At 42.5% G+C, this 22,611-nt stretch overlaps 2 protein-coding genes across 3 annotated transcripts; both read right to left on the minus strand.

Moving 5' to 3' along the window:
* Positions 1 to 1,033: 1,033 nt before the first annotated feature.
* On the minus strand, positions 1,034 to 2,761 carry LOC133132707 (transcription factor Sox-19b-like). Its single transcript, XM_061248360.1, has 2 exons — positions 2,060 to 2,761; positions 1,034 to 1,456 (listed from the first exon to the last, which is right to left on the minus strand). Exons 1-2 carry the CDS (start codon positions 2,698 to 2,700, stop codon positions 1,216 to 1,218), a joined length of 882 nt encoding a protein of 293 aa, XP_061104344.1. The 5' UTR covers positions 2,701 to 2,761; the 3' UTR covers positions 1,034 to 1,215.
* A 5,704-nt stretch (positions 2,762 to 8,465) lies between these two features.
* Positions 8,466 to 20,708, minus strand: eif4a1b (eukaryotic translation initiation factor 4A1B). Of its 2 annotated transcripts, none has more exons than XM_061247830.1 (11): positions 20,623 to 20,708; positions 18,959 to 19,007; positions 18,257 to 18,389; positions 16,658 to 16,797; positions 16,010 to 16,178; positions 14,615 to 14,724; positions 14,251 to 14,394; positions 13,120 to 13,257; positions 11,327 to 11,416; positions 9,947 to 10,026; positions 8,466 to 9,851 (listed from the first exon to the last, which is right to left on the minus strand). In XM_061247830.1, exons 1-11 carry the CDS (start codon positions 20,643 to 20,645, stop codon positions 9,707 to 9,709), a joined length of 1,221 nt encoding a protein of 406 aa, XP_061103814.1. In that variant the 5' UTR covers positions 20,646 to 20,708; the 3' UTR covers positions 8,466 to 9,706. The 2 variants fall into 2 exon arrangements, 1 of the variants encoding a protein (XP_061103814.1); XR_009709132.1 differs by lacking the exon at positions 8,466 to 9,851 and adding an exon at positions 11,967 to 12,013 and having other exon boundaries at positions 9,942 to 10,026.
* Positions 20,709 to 22,611: the final 1,903 nt, after the last annotated feature.

The following is a 22,611-nucleotide window of genomic DNA, read 5'->3' on the forward strand; positions in this document are numbered from 1 at the left end:
AATATACTGAAGATACAATGGAAACAAACAAAAAGAATAAAACATCTTGACTGTTTATTTTAAATTACAGCATTACAGTAGACCATTTTGATTTGAACATTAGAGAGAAGGACATACATTTTTACATAGAAAGAAGCGTTTGAGTTGAGTGCAACAGGAGCGATCATCAGGACCAATATAATTCTGTCAATAAAATGGTGTCCCTCTCCTTTATTATGTTTCAGTGTAGGTATAATAGCATACCAGTCTCCTCAATCACAATACTCCATTCCTCCCACAAATAGCAACTGCACAAAAATAATTCATGATTCAGGTTTTTTTTTTTTCTGATACTGGAGATGGTTTAATTTGGTATGCTGATAGCCAGCAACTAAATGAAAAACAAGCTTATACAAACACTTTCTCCAAAAATAACATCAAGTGATTTAGGCATTGTTACACTACTCAAAACAAACTTGGTCAGTCACAATCTTTTTTTTTTTTCTCTATTAGGAATGAGAATTAACAGTTGTACTCTGAGTAATTTCGGTGTTGAGATAGATACCAATTTTAAACCCTGGTGACCAAGATGAGATGAGCGCGTTTAAACCACTGCTCCCACATCTTCTTACTGCCACTCATTAATAAGAAAATAAACTACATTCTAACATTTCTGGAGTTGCACCAGCACTGTAGGAAAGAGAGAGAAGTCAATATACAACATGTCTAATTTACACCAAATACAGAAGAGATTAGGAAGTAAACTACTGATTGAGAGTCTCTTGGGGGGGCTCAATCATTACAACAAGCAAATAAAACATCAGGACAGGAGGGGAGGAGGTTACAGAAACCAAAAGGATTTTCTGGAAAATAATTCTAGTATAAAAAATACAATCAGGCTGGATGGGTTCAAGCCCCGGTCCAGGGGCTAAGATGTCCCTTTCTGGATGAGGGCCATGACCATAGACCAGGGTTTTCCAAAAGTTTCCCTTCCAAGACCCACCGGTGGGTCCTGACTCACAATTTGGGAACCACTGCCATAGACCCTACAAAGTGGTCTGTTCGGCAGCAATAAGCGCCTCTTACACATCACCAAATCAATATAACCAAAAGACAGAGGGGTCCCCGTAGAGATGCGCAGAGGGAGCACATCTCGAGAGACTCGGGTGAGGGAGGCAGGTGCCAGCACAGGTGTCTCAGCATTCCTGTCTGTATCTTTCGGCGCACGTCATCATATCACATGTGGGGGTGGGACACCCCCCCTCCTATGTACTGCTGCTGGATTCCGGGGTACCCCCTCTGTGAGTCGTTCGTCTCGCCTCCAGGGATATACATGCTAATCATGTCTCGTAAGTCCCCCTGAAGGGCCCCCCAGTGCTGAGGCGGGGGGGCCGTGGGGGAGTGTGATACAGGCTCTGCCTTTGCCATGGACATCACCGGGGCAGGCTGCTGGGCACTGCTGCTGTATGACATGGGGCTGTGGGGAGGGGGGGACATTATTACTCATCAGTTTATTGCCTGGTGTAAACCATAACAACAAGTAAGTCATAAAACTGTGCTGCCTTACGAATAACTACTGCTCACTAATTATTGATCATTCCATTATTAGCAGCAATATAAGACATTTCATAATTTCTCATGAGTTTGGCAGATGTGGCAATATTAGTAATATTGGTCCCTGGTATTTCAACTTACTTTCAAATTATTTTGTACCAGAGCTGATTAATTTCATATGAGAAGGGTTTAGCCCCAAAGGACATGTGATTCGACTAATGAACAAATTATTAAAGGTCTGGTTTTTCTTCATATAAGATTGGATGTGCTTACAGGAAAAAGCTACCAAGGCTCAAAATTGGTGTTTATTCTAAACAAAATGAATCTTGCCCAGATATAAATGATCTTGATAATTCAACAATCTATGAGAACAGGTGCGCTGCTCAGATATATAAATAATGATACAATACTTCAGTTACTTCCCCAGTCCTTGAAATAAAATCGTACACGTATGGACTATCTGGTACATGGCTCGAATTCAAATGGAGACACTATAAACATGAGAATGAAAACTGAATTTTCTCACCTGTAAAAGTTGGCGCCATTCGTCTTTGCGGTTGCCATGGCAGTAGGATATTGGAGGGCCGACAAATCGTAACGCTGGAGATGCTGATTATAACCCAGGGGCTCGTTCTGTATGCTTTGTATCCCCGCATACCCCCCAGCGGACCCCCATCCGTAGCTCTCCATTCGGGGGCTTCCGCCAGGTCCCTGTGCACCTGCCGCAGTCAACAGGTTGCCGGCCGTCAGTGGGTATTTGCCGATTGGATTGTCCTTCTTCATAGGTGGCTTGTTCTTGCAACGGGGCTTGTACTTGTAGTCTGGATAATCCTTCATGTGTTGCGCGCGCAGGCGTTTGGCCTCGTCAATGAAGGGCCTTTTCTCATTGTCAGTGAGCAGCTTCCATTCCGCCCCGAGCCGCTTGCTAATTTCCGAATTATGCATTTTGGGGTTCTCCTGTGCCATCTTCCGTCGCTCGCCGCGCGACCACACCATGAAAGCGTTCATGGGTCGCTTAATCTTGTCCATGGGATCGCCTCCAGTTGGACATGCAGGTGTCTTAGCCCCAGGTTGATCTCCGCCATGCGCGCTCCCGTTCACAGGAGTCATCCCCGGGCCGAGATGGGGACCCGGAGATTTCACTTCGTATTGGGCCATGCTATACATCCTCTGGACTTCAAAAAAGGCAACAAAGACTAAATAGCAAACAAGACTGTCCGTAGGCCTATATTGGTTCTAACACTTCTGTGGAGCTTGACCCTCAAATACGTCAGCTGTGCATGGGGTTCATAGCTTTGGCTACCAACTAGGCTGCACTACACTTTCCTTGCGTAGTAGAAAAATACTTTTTAAAATGATATGTTTACAAAAACAAACTTAAACATAAACTCGATCAGATTAACTCACTCTGTCAGCGATAACTTGTATGACATTAGGTTGCCTTCACCAAAATTCCTGTGCTGTTCAAACTTCTAAACAGCAGCAATAACAAAAAAGTCCTTCGCAGTGTTGCTGGGGCTCGTAGAAATGATAGTCCAGCGTTCCTCTCAGCTCCAAACCCATTCACCCGCGATGGCCTTGCTTCGACTCATTTGCATCACTAAAGGAGGGGCGCGGTGAGCTCGTGAAGAGGGAGGAAGAAAAATTTGTACCCCCTCCGGCCATCAAGGGAGATCTGAATGGCAACATTCGGTTTAGACTGGGGGAAAGTTCATTTCTTATAGATTATTGTTGCTGTTTTCAAGTAACGTCACCGCTATCACAATTAATTTACTAAGGATGTAAGAAACATTTTAAGTAAAAAAATAAATTAAAATAACATTACCCGACATGTTCCTTATATTCTGATCAATCCTGCCTGTGATATATTATCAAGACAGTGCTTTAATAGTTGAGGGTCAATTACAATTAAAACGAAGTTAGCTTTGAGGGGAAACAACCTGCAAAACGTTGATTCACAGTTCAATAATTTGCTTAATCGTGGTTATTTGAATGTGTTTATATCTCAGTTAAATAATGTTACCCTTTAACAAGTGTAGAAAGCTACTTTCAACGGTATGTTCAGTGCAACGAGCTAATCATGTTTGCAGGAGCTGGAGAATTAAGTTGGAGTGAGGGTCTGTGGGCCGTGATGGGGGTAATTTTATGTGTATAACTACGAAGATATATTCCGGATTCTTCAACACATTTTCCTGTAATTTTGTGTGCATACTAAGATATATTTCTGAAAAAACTGCAAAAAAGGATAATACCAACGAGAAAAATGTATGCTGTAGCTGCCACTGCGGCACATTAAAATGTGTGCTTGTGTCTTGTGCATGTGATAATGTGTGCAATACACTGTCACATTCATGGGTTCATATATTCAATAATAATTCCACATGTCTGCAAGTACTGTATCTCTGGGCTGGTGAAAGAAGAGATAATATCTCTCTCACAGTTCTGTGCTTGGTAGGCCTAGTTTCTGTATGCCTTCAGAAGGCAAGACCTGATTTGCACCTTGGTAACACCTATTTAGCGAGTCATTAAGTTAGACATTTTAGTTTCTGTCGGCATCAATACGCCTCTCCACTTTAAATAAGGTGCCATTAAGCAGAAGAATGGACTGGACAAGCTCAAGTTTTGTTTCAGGTAGTACTAAGAAGCACTTTCAACTTTCAAAAAAATAAACTGATGTTTTTCATGTAACATTCAGAGAACATTGCTATACCACCATTGAATAAAATGAGTTGAATATACAGTAATTTGTTAAAATACTAATATAATTAATAATACTATTAAAGTAGGCAATAAGGCTATAGGCAAGCTGATATTGTATTTTGCAGGTGGAAACAAAGTACATGAAAATCATGACTTATCTATATCAGAACTCAGGACTGGCATATCTGTGGATTAATAATTCAGACAGATACAGTGCCGTTCATCACTCATTGATTACTTCAGGTTTTTCTTGGATTTTTTTTTTTTTTTTTTGGGTCCTATATACACTCACTGAGCACTAAATTCGGTATTTTAGGTATTTAATAGATTTATTTTATAGACTTATTGGTCTGCTGCTGTAGCCTATACCAGTCTGGCCCTTCTCCACAGACCTCTCTCATTAACAAGGAATTTGTGCCCACAGAACTGCTGCTCACTGGATGTTTTTCTGTTCTTCGCACCATTCTCTGCAAACTCTAGAGACTGTGCGTTGTGCGTGAAAATCTGTTTCTGAGATAATCAAACCACCCTGTCTGGCACCAACAATCATTTAAGTCCCTTAAATCTGGTCTGAAAAACAGCTGAACCTCTTGATCATGTCTACATGCTTTTATGCATTTAGTTGTTGCCGTATGATTGGCTGATTAAATATTTGCATTAACAAGCTGGTGTACTGGTCTACCTAATCAAAATGCTCAGTGAGTGTATGTAACTATATAATGTGAAAATTAAAGACAGTATACATGTCCTCTGAATTATATAAATTATTTGAATTATTTCACAAATAAATATTCACCGCCTTTGTATTAACAACTGAATTTGGGCTTGGTGTATTCCATTTTCTTGAGAGATCACACTGAATGATTTCAGAATCAATATGTGAGGTTTCACAGTTGAAACAGGCACATTAAGGAACTGTTGTGGAATTTGAGATTAAGTTGTTTGGAGGCAAACGGCTCTGGAAAAAAGATAAAAACATAATTGCAGATGTCATTGGCTGAAATGGGCGAAACTGTCCAGAGATTCTGGAAGAGTGGGTAGATGGAATTTTTTGAGAAAGGCTTACATCAGAGGTGTCCAATCTTATCCTAAAAGGGCCGGTGTGGGTGCAGGTTTTTGTTTTAACCCAGCAGTAACACACCTGATTATACTAATGAACTAATCGTGGTCTTTAATCAAGACCTTGATGAGTAGAATCAGCTGTCTTAGTCCTGTGCTAAAACAACAACCTGCACACACACCGGCCCTTTCTGGACAAGATTGGACACCCCTGGCTTACATAGTCAAACCTGGGGCCTTGTTCATAAAAATGTTACTGGATTTAAACTGTAAACTTGTTGCCATGAAAGGCAAAATGGTTGGACCAAAATACAGCCAAATAATTGAAGAGAACCAGTTTGAGTCCACAAGAGATCCACATTTAGGGCAAAGCTTCATGGCCCATAGCGCACAGCAAATACTACAAAGGAATGGCTTTCTGTAAAAGCAGGAATGGCCCAGCCAAATCCCAGACTTATGTCATTCAAGATCTGTGGGATGACATGAAAATTGCTGTCCAACAACCATCTCCAACTAACATGGCAAAGTTGTAGTGCATGCATTGCATATGTGCTGCCCTTCCTGTGGAGTGAGTGAACAGCAGCAGGTGTGGGTGCTCAGGTAGGTATATGTGGGTGCATGTTTCAGGCTTGAACATGGCATTCTGTGTATCTTTCTGTGACAGTTATGCCCTAATGCCTTTCAACCCAAGGGATTGCATAACTGCATTCTCCCATTTCCTATTTTCATGACAGCCTGGTGATAAGATCTGTTTGAGATCTGCGATCTGACTCTCGCTCATTGACTTTCTTGTTTTCATCTGTCTGATCTGTTCAGCTTTTTCTCCATTTTCATTTTTCCTTTCAAAACAGCCATGCACAATTATACTTATAAAACTCAAATGTCCCTTGCTTCAAGCATCTCTAGATGCGATTAATTTCATTAACAAGATTAGTTTATGATTTAGAAGTTTATACATTGCGATAGTTTATACATTTGAAAACATAAACATATTTTGCTTGTATTCACAGTCAATAGTTTTCATAGACAAAGGAAATCTTATATCTGCATTTTTAAATTAATGTTTCAAGGTATGAAATGAGTGCCACTTTCATTAGGCCACTTTAAAAAAGGAAAATTTTGAATTCCTTTCTAAAGTTTTTGGCTATCAAATTCAAATTAGAAGAAAAAGACGAGAATACATGTTTTTCAGGAACAAAAAAAGTCGCAGAGACTGAAAATGATAGATTGGGAAAAAAAATGAAGACAAGGCAAAATGAGCTGAGTAAGGTTGGAGACAGAGAGAAAGGGGATAGCTGAAGAAAACAAAAACAGATGGGGGTTGTTGAGAAGGTTCTTGACAAACTGATTGAATACCACTCCATTCTCTCTCCCTTTCCTCTGCTGTTGTCATGTAAATGACTGCGGCCTCATCGCCATCCGTCACAGGGCAGAAAGACCTTGGCAGGCCTTTTACTCGCCTCCCACTTGCTGAATCTCTCTGCCACTGATGGCCAACCAGCACCTACTGCATGTGTTACTTTTCCACATGCAGATATGAGCCATGAGCCAGATACAGGCTAGAAAAGGGCTCTCAAACTCACGGAGGGCAGCAGTGTCCGCAGGCACTTGTGGTTTACTTTGAACCAGCAGCCAATTAAGACATTGATAACAATGTGTGGATTCTAGCCAAAAAACAAATCACGCTTGCTAGAAAAAGTCTTTCAAAAGCCTGGCTTTTCTGTGGCACTTAATGGTTAATGGTTGGCAGTTATATAGGGCCTTAATCCAAAGCGTGGGACAATTGAAGCTACTCATTTACCCATTCATACACACTCTCACAGCAATTGGCTGCCATGCAAGGCACCAACCAACTTGTCAGGAGCATTTAGGGGTTAGGCGTCTTGCTCAGGGACACTTTGACACACCAAGGGTGGGATCGAACCAACAACCCTCCGACTGCCAGATGACTGCTCTCATCACCTGAGCCAATGTCGCCCTTGGTCCTGGCCAACCTTCCCAGGAGTACCCACAGCGCTGTAATGAGCACAGCTGAACCACAATGGTGCGGGAGGAATTTAACGTTTACACCTTCAAAGCCACTACTTACAGTAGACAAGAGCATGATCCAACCATCATTGGCATGACGATTCAGGTGCAGCTCATGATTTTGGCCACTCAACGAAGCAGTTGTGGGAATGGCCTTTATTTATCCCCGAGGCAGCAATTATACACTTGACCACAGGATGGGTTAAGTGACCAAAACAACCCACACTTACCAAGATCATGTACCATCTTGATTTCTGGCAATTAGCTAGCCAAGATAGCAGTAGACACACCATACCAAATGTCTAGTTGCTTTTTGGATCAAAAGTTTTCACAATTCATTACAAGTGTTAGCAAATAAACATGTTCTCACCTGTTTAGTGTGCAAGAAGTAGGTGGTAGATTTAGGCATTTCAACAGGAGCCAGACCACTGTGCAGGTACCTACTGCTCTGAGAGGGAACCCTAACAAACACTGCTTGAAAACCCGTCCAATTAGGTCCAACTTCCTCTCAGCCAGCATCATAGCATTTGGTCTTAAAAACCAAATGGGGGTAAAGGCAGGCAGAGACTCAAAGATGTTACAGAAACATTTTAACTCTAAAAAGGAAAAAGAGGATGTAATTTTTATTGTAAGACCTCTAACTACTATACAGAATATAATGTAGGAAAAATGAATTAATACATAGCTTCTGTCTCGAAAAAAAATGGTTAAACATTTTCACAAAAAATTAAATTAAACTCTGTCTGTCCCCACCCATTCTTTTTTAAAGCAAAAATTGTAGAGGAAAAAATTCTCAATACTAATAATCAGTTTGGTCCAAATAGCAGACCGCTCTCCAACGTCGTCATATTGAGGTAGGTTACCAAGGTGACACACCCCATTCCCTTTGCACTGGAGCTCCGTCTTCATCATCGCTGCAGAACACACATTCAATCACAAGAACTCCAAAAACAAGGGTCACAAGCAAGATTTGTTGATGGGATTTATACACCACCGCCCAAAGTTCATTGGTTCGGGTAGCTTAGCTCCTCCCCCTGAGGCTCACACACACACAAACACATTACAACAGCACAAGTAATAAACTGGAACACACAGATCTGAGGGGGGGGGGGGGGATGGAGTTATATAAACAAACCAATTCATAGTTTATTTGTTCATTGCAGTTTTATTGAAGTTGCACCCCACCCGCAAATTTGTAAAATGATGTAAATGTGAATATTGTGGCGGTGTGCATGTTTATATGGGTTTGCTGTAAGTCCAACAACCTTGCAAAGTCAAACGACCACCACTTCCACAGTGCAGATGTAGGACCCCAACCCCTAAAAATCTCAAGACCACTAAAAGCAGCCTCCTCCATAGTGAGCAGTGTCCATTTCAAATGTAAATTTGTTTAAATTCTATTTTTATCTTGGGACATTATTTAAAACTATACAATATCAAAAGCAGAAATACTACACGGTCACCGTTTCATACTTTAAAGTAAACAAAACTAAAGTAACCATCGTAAACACAGCTCAAACAGCATTTCCTCCATGAGTGCCTGATGACAACATTTCTGCAGGTCCACTGCCCCATTTCTGAGTCGCACCCCACCCCAATACCAATCTACTAATCGTATTGTACAACTTTTAGATAAACACTAATTGAAAACGGTACCTGGACCATGCGAATGCACAAGTCTGATACTTGCTTGTCATTATAATCTTGCACAGCAAACTGACTCACTGCTCATTTTTTTAAATCATTTATTGAATACTGTAAAAACATTCATATGTATATTGAAAAAAAAAAAAAGGAAAAAAAAAAAAAAAAAAAAAAAACATTGTGCAAGGACCCCATTTTTCCCTCCATTACAACAGCCCCCAGACAGTTGCAACAGTAACACTTCAGTGTTGGGGAAGTTGAGAGAAAATGGAGGGCAGTGGATCCACCGAAGTGCGGCCATCAGAGCCATTATGGGGAAGCGATACCACTTTTACTGGCCTACAAGGGTGTCCATTTTCATTTTCACCACCTGGAGTCTCAAACGGCTCCGTCGGGTGCTGGAAATTGCGCAATCTTAATGCGTAGGAAGGGGGTAAATGGAGATGAAGAGTTTCAGGCGAGGAAAGAAAAGTCCTGGACAGGCAAGGTGACTAAGGAGTAATGTATGAACACACTGGCCAGGTTCTGATGCCAGCCTGGAGAACTGTGGATTTTATTCAACGGCAACCGCGTGCAATAGAATCCACAGTCCCAAGGGAGACATTTATGGCTTCTGCATTTGCATTGGAGCATAAATTTGGAGAAGGGAGGAGGTCTTTGGAGAAGTTAAAGGATGTTTGTGTCTGGTGGGTAGGGGGGCAGGAGAGGAGGGACCTCCTTTTGAGGGGTTCAGTGGACATTTCTAAATGAGGTCAGCCACGTTCATGGGCATCTCCTCCACGGTGGTGTTGTAGAAGCTCTCTATGTCGCGAAGCGTGCGCTTGTCGTCTTCAGTCACCATGTTGATGGCCACCCCTTTCCTGCCGAAACGGCCCCCGCGGCCAATCCTGAGGGAACAGACACGAGCGGAGATTAGAGAAGTACATACAAAACATGGCCGAGCATGGACTTCACCACAACATTAGCAGAACCTGAAACTCACCTGTGAATGTAGTTTTCACGGTTGGTAGGGAGGTCGTAATTGATGACCAGGGACACCTGTTGCACATCAATTCCTCTGGCCTGGTAAGACGAAAGGTTGATCAGTTAGCATCCATTTCATAAAGGACAGCGATCAATTAAAGTAAAAGACCAAGCTCTGTAAAGTGTAACCTTTTTTCTGTAAACCAGGGTAAATGACATTTCTTAGGGTACACACTGATCACCATTTACGCAAATTGAACTTACAATTACACCCATGCAAGCTCACTTAAACCGTAGAACAGAGATCAAATCTGGCCCTTGAACCAAAATACAGCCCTGGATTTCTTTTCTCCCAGGTAGTGAATTAGTAATGGTTCAGTCTTCAAACCCAACACCCAGGAAAAGGGAGGGAGGGAGTCCTCAGCCCTCAAAGGCCATATGATATGACCATCCCTGCAGTCGAACATCTCAAGAACAAGAAGTCTCAAGTTTAGTCCTATGAGCTTACTAATATATTAATGTCAAATGTCAGATCACATGAATGAACAAACATCTTCATGGAATGCAGAAACAAATACAGCCTCCGAGGAATAGGATTCCAACACGGCTGTAGGGCCAATCCGGTTCAGGTTGTCATGCCAGCTTTTGCTCTTAAAATTACCAGCGGTAACCAACCACGTTTCTGGAGATCTAACATCCTGTAGGTTTTTACTCATACCCCAACAGAGCACACCTCATTCAACAGCTAAAGCTCGGCACTGAGCTGTTAATAATGAGGTGTGCCAAATTATGGTTGAAATGAAAACCGACAGGAAGGTCAATCTCTAGGTACAGGGTTGGTTAACACTGAATTGGACAATTCAATCATTTCACAGGACATTTAGGAAATGCAGCCTTATACTGCTGGGGTGTCCTGATACTGGAGTGAACCAGCACTGATGTACAGAGCAGCTTTGCATATTCAGCAAGAACACTAAAGGAGCCAGGGGCCTCCTAAATTAAGGGCTGTGAGCTGCGTTATAGTAGCGAGAGGGGAGAGAGACACCCAGACACTGTGGAGAGCAGCACAGTTAATCTACCAAAGATCTACGTTCCTCCTTCAGCACAGACAAGCTGGGGGGACAGGGTACTCTGGAGCATGTAAAATCGAGCCAAATGTGTACACAACTCCCTCAGGTTCTTCCAAGAAACTGATAAGTCAAGGCATACCCATTGGCAACATTCTATGGAAATGAATCGGGTTTCCTTCAAGTGACACATTCCTTTACCAAACCTAACTCTAAACTAAACCCATGACCCACAGAGGTCTCAGGATCACTAACAAAACCGTGTCCCACCAGCCGACAGTCTGCATGGGACGAAAAGTCATGGGTCAGTTCCGGAGAGGGTGCGGACTCACCAGCAGGTCAGTGGTGATGAGAACTCGGCTGGACCCTGAGCGGAACTCTCTCATGATCAGGTCACGCTCCTTCTGGTCCATGTCTCCATGCTGCGCAACGGAAACAAAAGGTCAACCGCAGGTCCAGGCAGACACAACCCAAAGACACCAAGGCGTGGGAGACCCCCGTAGGCACCCTTCCGCTACATCTCAAGACTGGAAGCGCGAGGAGAGCCCAGGTACCACACCCCACCGAGAGCACCAAGCTGTCCCAGCTCAAACACCATCTGAAAGCAATCCTCCATTTACCTGCACACAGTCCTCCTCATGCACACCCTCTTACACATGCACATGCATTCAGACACACTATATATTATAATGCAATATATCAGGGCTGGGCAATAAACCATATCAAGGATCAAATGTTCTCCCCACCCACCCCCTCTTATTTCTTTCTATTTTTACATTTTTTAAACGCAATAATAATCGCCGCAATGAGGCACATTTCATAATTGTCAATACATTTTATCGCCCAGCCCTACTTTCTATTAGGACTATGCCTTGGTTTTCAGAAAATGGACTTCAGGAATATCCATCGTAGCCGCACACAAAAAAGCCCCACTATGAGCTAATTACATCACAGGAAGCAATGGGGCACTACCTGGCTAGAGCTTTGGTAGATGGCTGAGGATCGGATCCCTCACTATTCTGCAGGCAGAAGGTAGCGGAGTTTCGTCAAATTTAACAGTCAGACATCAAGCTGCAAATGTCCAATGAAGAACGAACATTTACCCGGTTTCTCGCCTTTGAGGCATTTAGGGCCAACTATGGCGCACGTTGTTTAGTTACTCCTAAACTAAAACCATTTGGTGCGGCGCTAAGCCACTAATCTTTGACCGTCTCTGCAATGGTTCAGATAAAAATAACTTTCCAATATTGTAACAGTGCAATTACTTACTACACCACCTGACTCCACATTCATAAATTACAACTTCTCCGTTTAGTTTAACACAATCACGTATAACAATGTATAAATAAACAAAATGTAAATGACAGATGCGTTCTGTGAATATGTACATATCCATAGAACAATTTCAGTCCTGCACATAAAACAAATTAGAATTAGATCTGAGCAGACAATTTAAGCAACACATTAGTAATCATAAGGGGTTTAGCAACTTAAATGCACTAGGTAGTCCATGGTGATCATAAAACAGCTACAACAAAGCAATGAACAGATGGTAGAAACATGCAACAGCATGCCAGCTCAGACAGGTTCTGATCATTTCAGCTCCTGATCATTTCAGCTCAATGTCTTGGGATCGGGACCTGATGAGCACTTTATAAAAGAACAACTTCACTTTAAGAGCCCAGAGGGCTTGTTACAGGGATGGGGCCACGTGCTCAAGACAGACACCAATGCTGCTTTCACACGAAACACTGTAGACGGTTGCCGTGTAGCACAGCATGTATGAGAGCACTTCTGTACATATCTGGATATAATCTGAGATGGTCCTGTGTCCACAGCATGAACCAGCCCTTGCTCACTGTTCTGAGTGGACTGGGATGAATATGGACATCTTTCTCTCCCCCTGCCAGATATAAGACTCAGTGCCACTCAGACACTGCCTTGCCCAGTGACAGGGGGTGGGGGAAGGGTAAAGTGTGATTCTGTTAATTAGTTGAAGTTGATGGGACTGAAAATGAGAATTTTGTACAGTTTGAACAATAAAGCCAATACTACTAGACAGAGACATTTAGGTTTTGCAAACGCGTTCTTCCTCAATAATATGGCAGGCTCTTGCGTTTCTTACCAAGGCAGAGACTGTGAAGTCTCTGGCGTGCATCTTCTCCGTCAGCCAGTCGACCTTCCGCCGGGTGTTGATGAAGATGACCGCCTGAGTGATGGTCAAGGTCTCGTATAGGTCACACAGGGTGTCCAGCTTCCACTCCTTAAACACATGCAGGAAGACATCAGCCCCAGCATCAGGTCCCCGACAGAGGCTATCACACAAGGGGGCCTTAACCAGTCCATCTACTAAACACTTTGAATAAATAGTTGTAACAGATGAACCGAATGCCTGGGTCTTCTCTTGGGAGGAATCAGAGCAAGGGGTTTAGAGAATACAGGCCGTCCAGACAAATGTGCAATATGCCTTTGTTCCACGGGCGAGCCGCTACGTGAAATTGGTTTGTGGGGTCATCACAAAGGCAGAGGTCTAGAAAAGTGTGGTTGTCTTTGTAACTAAACAAAACCATCGGACCACTAAGCTTGCAGGTTGACATGGGCATAGTAAACTGCTGACAGGACAAACAGCTCTGAAAACATTCAGTTCGTACAAGAGCACCAACTCAAACGATTCATTAACCAAGTCCTGTGACACCTTGATCAATGCCACACTGGATAATCACTACATTTTGGCTGCATCATAGAATTAGACAAATCCCTTTCACCCCATTATGCATCATAGCTTTATCAAAATCTGTTAATATTTAGCATGTATTCATAAAACCAGAAGTAGGATTCAAATGCAAGCAAGGGAAAAAAGCCTAAAACCAAACTGATGTTGCTCAGAGTTGAGGGAAAGGCACTGAAATGGACGAGTACGTCTTCGAAGAGGAATACAAGGTTTTTCTAACAGCAGGCATCTGTGTCCACAGCATGAACCAGCCCTTGCTCACGGTTCAGAGTGGGCTGGGATGAATATGGACATCTTCCTCTCCCCCTGCCAGATATAAGACTCAGTGCCACTCAGAGACACTGCCTTGCCCAATGACAGGGGGGTGGGCAAAACACTTTTGGACCAGCCATCCATTTGTAGTAGTTACCGTGTATTACTGTATCGGGAGGCTGGTTGTTGACACCAATTGAGTTGACTGTGGACCTTGGTAAGGTCTGAATGTGTGCATGATGGCCTGAAAGTGAAAGTAGAAGCAGAGCAAACCTCTTTCTCCACATTAATGTAGAACTGGCGGATACCCTCCAGCGTCAGCTCCTCCTTCTTCACAAGGATGCGCACCGGTTCCCGCATGAACTTCTTGGTGACCTCTAGCACATCAATGGGCATCGTGGCAGACAACAGCACCACCTGGTGACAGGGAGGTAGCATTGCAGTTTGACAAGCAATTTCAAAACATTACAGGATTCACTGTAGCAGGAACCTTCAGAAAACTCAAAACTTGGGCTTTCATTTAATCGCAGCACAAAAGTCAAACTGAAAACATTTCAGTAATGTCTGATGCTGAAGACTTTATCCACCTGAAGCGGTCTTCACATATGTTAACCAGTGCAAATCTGAGGTTTCGCACCTGTGTGGAGGTGCCCAGCTTCTGGAAGATCTCGTAGATCTGGTCCTTGAACCCCCTGCTCAGCATCTCATCAGCCTCATCCAGCACAAACATCTTGATGTACTTGGGAGCTGGGAGAAGACAACATTCACACATCTTTAAAAAAATCTCTCGTAAATCCACATGTTGATTGCATCCACTTCACCAGGTCTGGATGTGAGCTGCACTGGGCTATAGACATGCTTACAAAGGTTGGGTAGTGCCCGTGATGCTGGAGAGGACAAGATTGGGACATCAAGACCAGTCCAGATCAGTCACCAGGCAACACGCCACTACTTTAACCAATTCTGTTCTGCTCTAACAAACTATAACATGTCTGCCATCACCTTGAGGATTCAATAAAATCTGTATGTAAGATTTGTTGCAAAACAAATATACTCACTCCCCTGGCAAGGGAAACAGTAATTTGACTGGCTTGCCATTGTTTTGTTGTGAACGGCATAGCCTTTATTCCGTATCACTCTATCTAAGAGTTTAGGGGTTTAGCGAGCACTCATTGTGGCCTCACATGGAATGCCCTAAACAAACTGCCATTAATGGTGGCTTTACTTCACACCCAATGGAAGATGGTAATCAGATTACTCTTATCAATAAAGCAGAGAGAATTTCAATCAATTTACTTCAACCACAGTCTGCTGTACGGTGGCAGTATTCATGAGATTTGGCACATGGTCTTCAGAGCAGTTGATGTGAAAAAACGCACTGTGACCTGGCAGCCTGCAGAGTTTCACAACGAGGCAGTCCAAGTTCCCTTTCCAGACCACCCGCCCTGTGAGGCAAAGCGCCATTTCAGTCGCCTTGCCGCCCTACGTAGACAAATCCAAAAGGTTACGCATGCAGATAGAGAAATTGATATTCCTCCATTACACAGGCAAGAGGCGGCAGCAATGAGAAATTGGTCATTGTGAGAACTTGGAAAACCACTGAAATTCTCAAGTTTATTGATGGGAGATATGGTTCAGAATGATTTTCTACCACTGGCATGACAGTAAAACCACCACTGCAATACTCAAAATATTCAGTAGGCACAGCTTCTAAGCTGGGGCCCTGGAGAGCTGTACAGTCTGCTAGTTTTCATCCATATTCAGCCTTTATCCCAGAAAGCAAAACAGCTCCTAATAGTTAAGGCAATTACTTTACCTAATGCTTTGGGGCTGAAGTACATACACATTTTAAAGGAGAAAAAGAAAACCAGCAGACCCAATGGCTCTCCAGCACCAGAGCTGCAGACCGCTGTTGAACAGACATAGCAGCATCTTTTTTATGCACTGGGAGCACAAGCAGATTTTTGGGGGATCAGGGCAGCCCAGGCGGGTGTACGAGAGCAGCGCCCTTCAGGCAGACCGTGGTACTCACAGAGGTATCTGCGGTTAAGCATGTCGAAGACTCGGCCCGGGGTTCCCACCACTATGTGGGGTGCCTCTGCCTGGAGCTTCTGCACCTCGTTCCGCACGTTGGTTCCCCCGATGCAGGCATGGCAGGAGGCACCCATGTAGTCGCCCAGGGCCAGAATCACCTTCTGAATCTGCAGGGGTGAGGAGCAGGACGTCCAGGTTAAGGGCTGGCTGGAGTCCCAACTCATTGGAACGCATTAAAAACAAGGCTTGAGGAACATGCGTTTACAGCCAACTGCACTTACTTAATTCATATCCATAACTGTTGACTTAGTTTATGTAAATAACTGCCATGGCAAAATTTATATTACCGGCTACAATACGCAGTGCATTGCCGTTTATTCTGACATGAAGTCGTGTGCCCACAGCATGAACCAGCCCTTGCTCACGGTTCAGAGTGGGCTGGGATGAATATGGACATCTTCCTCTCCCCCTGCCAGATATAAGCCTCAGTGCCACTCAGAGACACTGCCTTGCCCAATGACAGGGGGGTGAAGGCAGTGAGCCTTGTACATATGAATAAAATCTGGATAAGCCATGAAGTTGCGACCGCACTTTAGTGGCAGCAAAGCAGAGAAAGTACATTAGAAACAACCAACAGACAACCTACCTGCTGAGCCAGCTCCCTGGTGGGGGCCAGGACCAGAGCCTGTGTGCCCTTCAGCTCGATGTCAATCTGCTGCAGGATGGAGATGGCGAAGGTGGCGGTCTTCCCTGTGCCTGACTGCGCCTGTGCAATCACATCGTAACCTGCGGAAAAACACATTAAACAATTAGAGCTGGGGAATGGACCATCCAGATACTAAACCCAATTTCAATATCACAAACTTTGGTATCCATTCAAACCACAGATTGGAATAGAAAATACTATCAAAGGCATTCACGAATAGGTGTGGGACCATTTACAAGTACTTCCAAACAGCTTAGACATGAGTAAATGGAAATTTTGTATTTGTCTAACAGAATCTACAAGATAGAGCCTATGTACAAAAAAAACACTCAATGTTGCATTGTGCGTGGAACATAGGTTTATGAATACTTGTACATTAATGTGATACGTGCCCCTTTAACCACCCCATATTTAAACTTAACAGGATAAATACATTTCCTTTCAAAACAATGGTAGAAACACACACCCAGCACTTTCAAAATAACAAATACTTGCAATATTTTTTAAAGGTTGTTTCAGTTCCTTGTCATGTGGCTCTTTAAAAAGTAATTGATCAGATACAGGACGGATTATTAATCAAGTCGAGCTGCTTGGCCGCAGTCTCTAAGCCTAGAGAGCCATTTTCATTATGAAGTGTACATATTGATGTCGTGTTAACAGGACCACAACGCTGCACTGCTTAAGCGGTTAAATACTGGAAATCTCTGATAAAGCAGGCAGGCAATCAAGGTGCAGTGGACTTATTGCCCATCTATGAATAAAACGTTTCACTCAAGGTTTACAGAGCATTAGAACATATGATGGCACAACAAGGAGGGGCAGCACATCCAGTACCACAAGTCAACCAATCCAAAGGGGTGGAAGGGGTCAGATTGCGGTCGCAGTCTAACCTGTAAAGTTCATCGCTTTTAATGTCGCTCTGTACTGTAGTTAATATCATTACTGTTCAATTTAGGTAAATGTAAATAACTGCCATGACAAAATTAATATGAATACTACTGGCTACAAAACTCTGCTGTGCATTGCTGTGTATTCTGACATGAAGTCGTGTGCCCACAGCATGAACCAGCCCTTGCTCACTGTTCAGAGTGGGCTGGGATGAATATGGACATCTTCCTCTCCCCCTGTCAGATATAAGACTCAGTGCCACTCAGACACTGCCTTGCCCAATGACAGGGGGGTGAAGGCAGTGAGCCTTGTACATTTTAATAAAAAAGGGATAGGATTAAGAAGCTATGAAGTTCTGACAGTCACCAGTTTAGTAGTAGAAAAGCAGAGAACTTGCACAAAATACAAAGTACACTGGTAACAACCCACAGAAAAGCTACACAGCAATTGGAAGGCACGACTTCTCTGGCCAATACCCTGAGAGCTGAAAACTACAGCCAGAAAGTTTCCAATCAACTTTGGTAATATGCCCATTTACCGCCAACGTCAATACAATCACCTGCAACAATAGTGAATCATAGTTACCATGTTAATTACCAGTAGCTGCACACATTAGCCAGGTTGTGGTGGTTTAGAGCCAGGGCCACTTACCCTTGATACAAGGGAGAATTGCCCGCTGCTGAATGGCAGAGGGCTTCTCAAAACCATAGGCGTAGATTCCTCTGAGCAAAGTCTCACGCAGGTTCATTTCATCAAAGCTGTCCACGATCTCGTTCCAGTTGCTCTGTTGAGGTAAGTCAAGGGGTGGGGGGGAAATAATGAGTCTTACTTTTCTGTAATTACCAAAGCCTTATGGTTGGAAATCCAAATTACTTTCACATGATACTTCACCATGTGAAAATTATCACGACTGCAACTTTTCAGCACAGCACTGGATTGGTTGGTTTGCCAATGCCAAAACAGACAATACATTTTATAGTAAGAAACTGTGCCAAAAGATTCTGTGCCCATAGCATGAACCAGCCCTTGCTCACTGTTCAGAGTGGGCTGGGATGAATATGGACAGCTTTCTATACCCCTGTCAGATATAAGACTCAGAACCAAATCACGGGTACTGCCTTGCCCAGTGACAGGGGTGAAGGGCACAAACTATTAATTCCTCAATCAGCAAAACTTTATTGGGCACAAACGGTCAATACTTTCCAGAATGAATAGAATGTGAATTGCTTTTCTCACACTCACACACACACACACACACACACACACACACACACACACACACACACACGTCTCAATTTTGTACATACAATCCACAATGGTTACAATACAAAATTTTCACTTTCAGGGACTCACCTCAATGATTCCCTCTGGCTCCATGCCCTCGGGGCCATTGTCTCTGGGTCTGAAAAGAACGACAATCGAGTTGGCCTCCTACTGTATTTACAAAGCAAACGTTTACGTTTGTTCTCAAAAGTTAAAACCAAATAATATAAACGGGCCATGAATGCTGAACGCCAGTTAACTCAATGGGTACTTTAAGATCTTCGGGGAATAATTAGCCAAAGTTAACCAGAATTAAATTGCATACTCGGCATGTTCATATTGAAGGCACGGTACCAAGGCTAACGACTGCCATCTAAACGCATTTAAAACGTACATTCACGTTTCCAAATAATGACTAAACTACATTAAAATATTGCCTAACCCGAGCGTCAATTGTGTTCTGCCAACGCGTATTTTTTACAGATTGTGGACACAGCATAAAAATAGAAAAAAGAACCAACGTAACGTAATAGGAAGTACAAGTAACGTAGCCAGAGCAACGTAACAGGAAATAGGGGCACAAAGATTTCACTAGGCCCAATTTGGAACCTCACGACGTATCACGCCATCGCAGCTATCCATCTAGCTAGATAAATCCTTCCGCGAGATGTCAGAGCGATTATAACCGTCCACAAAAGCATCTACTTGGGTATATCGCTCAAAATCATTTCACAGATATGGAACCAAGATAGCAAGCTGACATTATGTCTGAGTTCCGTCTTTGTTTCGCAAGCTATCGCTAACTTACAGACCATGTGCTCCACCCGATGCCATTTTCTGAACCAAGTGAGGTCGCCTACCCAACGTAGCTAACGTTAGCTTGCTTAATTCGAAAGGTGGTCGTGACTGCATTTGCCAGAAGTGACTAACCGTTAGCGATAAAACGGCTCGTATGTTCAACTAGCTAGCAAAAAACAGACTAGCAATAGGTACAAATATCTCCAACACGTGGTACAATAGTGAGAATTGGGACAACGTTAATTTAACGTTCACAAACTAGCTCGATTCTTTGGCTGAAAAAATGCCGTTGTAACACAGCCATAAAAAGACCCACCCGACGGACATGGTCTCTACAAGTACAAGTAGTACAAAGTCTACGCCGAGAACTTCCAAAATATGCCGTTCTATAAACGCAACCTTAAAATATCAAACCAAAACCGCTCACTAATAATACCTAACCATCAAGTAATGATAAACAGGCTAGCAAATTTAAATGCCTTACACAATTTTGCTATTCCTTTACCTCCTGTCTAGCTAGCCATTTAACCGAAACAGATGGCAAATGCGGCTTTCCCCCGCAACCTAGATAATCATAATCTTTGAATGTCATGTTAATATCAGACGAGACGGCAAAACGGAACTAGCTAGTTAACTACAGTTCGTTAACTTGCCAAGCGAACAACCCCGTTACTCAACGCACATAGGATTATCTGAAATAATGGATGCTAAACCATGTTAGCCATCTAGTTAGCGCTAGCTAAAGAATGCAGACCTGCTCGGTAACTAGCTAACGTTAGCCATCTAGATAGTCACCCAAGTCTAAAAATGAGCTGAAATAAAATGTGAAATGATCGAAACCACGAAGATTCGGCGGGAAATATTCACATCCGAGATATACATATACACTGAATTTCGTTTCATGAACTACGGGGAATGTAACGTAAAATTAATTTAAAAGTTGATGCGTTCCTTACCTCTCTTCATAATCTGCCGACATTATCACAAAGGGTGAGTTCGCGGTGAAAATGTGTTATATACTTTAACGTGGTCACCAATGTAGGTTTTTGATTGCAGTAGCGCGCCATCATTCAGAGTTGGGGCCACTCATTCTGAAATTCCATTGGCTTGTCAACACGTCACTTGAACTTCAGTGCCCGCCTTTAACTCGCCTTGTAAGATAAAAAAAGGCGGGTTTCATCGGTTTTGCTTCCCCAACATTCATTCCATTGGACAGAGGTAGGATGAAGATTGATTTCATTGGCTTGTTCGCCAGTGGCGATATTGGGGCCATTTCGCTCCATTGCAAATGCGACAGAAACCGAACTGCAAAATATTGTAATTGCCAGATTGGTATGAAACCCTATTTGTGAGAATATAATGGCGGTCAAGCTGAATTTCTTTGGAGAGTAGATGGGCAGATTTTTTTTTAACTTACTTACACATTTTCTAGAAATTAAAAAAGTTATTTAAGAGTTCCTTCCATCATAAAACATGAGCCAATTTTGGAGACACCAGCCTAGTATACTATACACTATTATACACATAATCTGTGTCTGTAAAAACGGCCCATAATGTCTTGGTCTTAATGGCATTAGAATTTGGGCTATGCTCCAAGTATGACATTTAAAAGGCCTGTAATGCTACAGAATTTGGCCTCAAATTTGCAGGAATGGATTTCTTGTACATGTGTTCCAAATTTGCTCTTATTTAGCTAAAATTAAGAGAAGCTTAATAAAATAAATTTTGTTCATGTTTACCTTAATTTACTGAAACACCAGCAAGCACACATTGCATTTTTAGTAAAACAAACCCAATTAATTATACCATTTATAACAAATATTTAAATAATTATAATAAAATATGGCAATGTGCTTTCCCAAAATACATGAATTTTGTTTCATCAGCATCATTACAAAATTAGCGTATAGTGTATATATCAATTGAAATTTTCATAAGGTTTGTTTTAACTGGATAACATCTGTGCAGCACCTCAAAATACACCTAATGTACCTTATTTGTAACAAAACATAAAACCCAGGTGTTTCTCCAATCTATGTCATTATACAAATTATTCAATAGTTGCAATATAGTTGTTGGCTATTCCACATAATAAAGGACATACATTATCAATATACTGTATTTATCCTCAGTGGAACGATTTAGATTTGGTACAATGCAATTTTTACCTTTAGAAGCTGACTTCAATAACATTATTGCATGATTTGGGAGTGTGAAAAACCATATACAGAACTGAGAAATTATTCATACGTAAATAACTGACCGTCATCATTTAGCAATTGATTTACAAGATAGTAGGTAAGTGTTAAGATTGGGACACAGACCTGTCTGGGTCACTATGTGGGGGAGGGGGAGTGGGTCTATCCCATTACATTACATTTACATTACATTATTGGCATTTGGCAGACGCTCTTATCCAGAGCGACGTACAACAAAGTGCATACCCAACATATCCCAACATGTATTGGAAAAGGAATAGGAATATAGGTAGGAATATAGGTAGGAATATAGCCTAGGTCAATTACAATCTCCATTTAGTCTAACCATTTAGTCTAACCTTGGACTGTGGCAGCAAACCCAGAGGAAACATACTTATATAGAAACATACATATAGAAATAAGGAGTGGAATAATGTTTTTTCATTCATGGCTTAGCTTCATTGTTAATTTATTATCAGCTATTTTGTTGCCCTTGTCTGGAGATATGGAGCTTAAGTGAGGACAGTTTATAACACACCAATGAGTAATTTTAATGAGTATAATTTTTATATTTGATATATTGGTAGGGCCAGCAGCCATACCATCATGCACCCAGCTCCTGCCAAATGGCTGAAGCTAAGTGGGTGTGGTTTAATACTTGAATGGGAAACTTGAAGTTGCTGCTGGAAGTGGTGTTGGACAGAAGGGGGAGCGATCTTCCCTCTGGTAAAATCACCCCCAATGCCC

This window comes from Conger conger, chromosome 7, assembly GCF_963514075.1.
Source record: "Conger conger chromosome 7, fConCon1.1, whole genome shotgun sequence".
Taxonomy (NCBI): Eukaryota; Metazoa; Chordata; class Actinopteri; order Anguilliformes; family Congridae; genus Conger; species Conger conger.

Excerpts from the sequence above, each read along its gene's own strand:
- LOC133132707 (XM_061248360.1), bottom strand. The coding sequence starts at position 2,700 with ATGTATAGCATGGCCCAATACGAAGTGAAATCTCCGGGTCCCCATCTC. Across the intron at positions 1,457-2,059 it reads AATGGCGCCAACTTTTACAG|CCCCATGTCATACAGCAGCA; the intron begins GTGAGAAAATTC and ends CCCTCCCCACAG.
- eif4a1b (XM_061247830.1), bottom strand. The coding sequence starts at position 20,645 with ATGTCGGCAGATTATGAAGAGAG. Across the intron at positions 16,798-18,256 it reads AATTCTCCCTTGTATCAAGG|GTTACGATGTGATTGCACAG; the intron begins GTAAGTGGCCCT and ends GTTTTTCCGCAG. Across the intron at positions 14,725-16,009 it reads GCTTAACCGCAGATACCTCT|CTCCCAAGTACATCAAGATG; the intron begins GTGAGTACCACG and ends GTCTTCTCCCAG.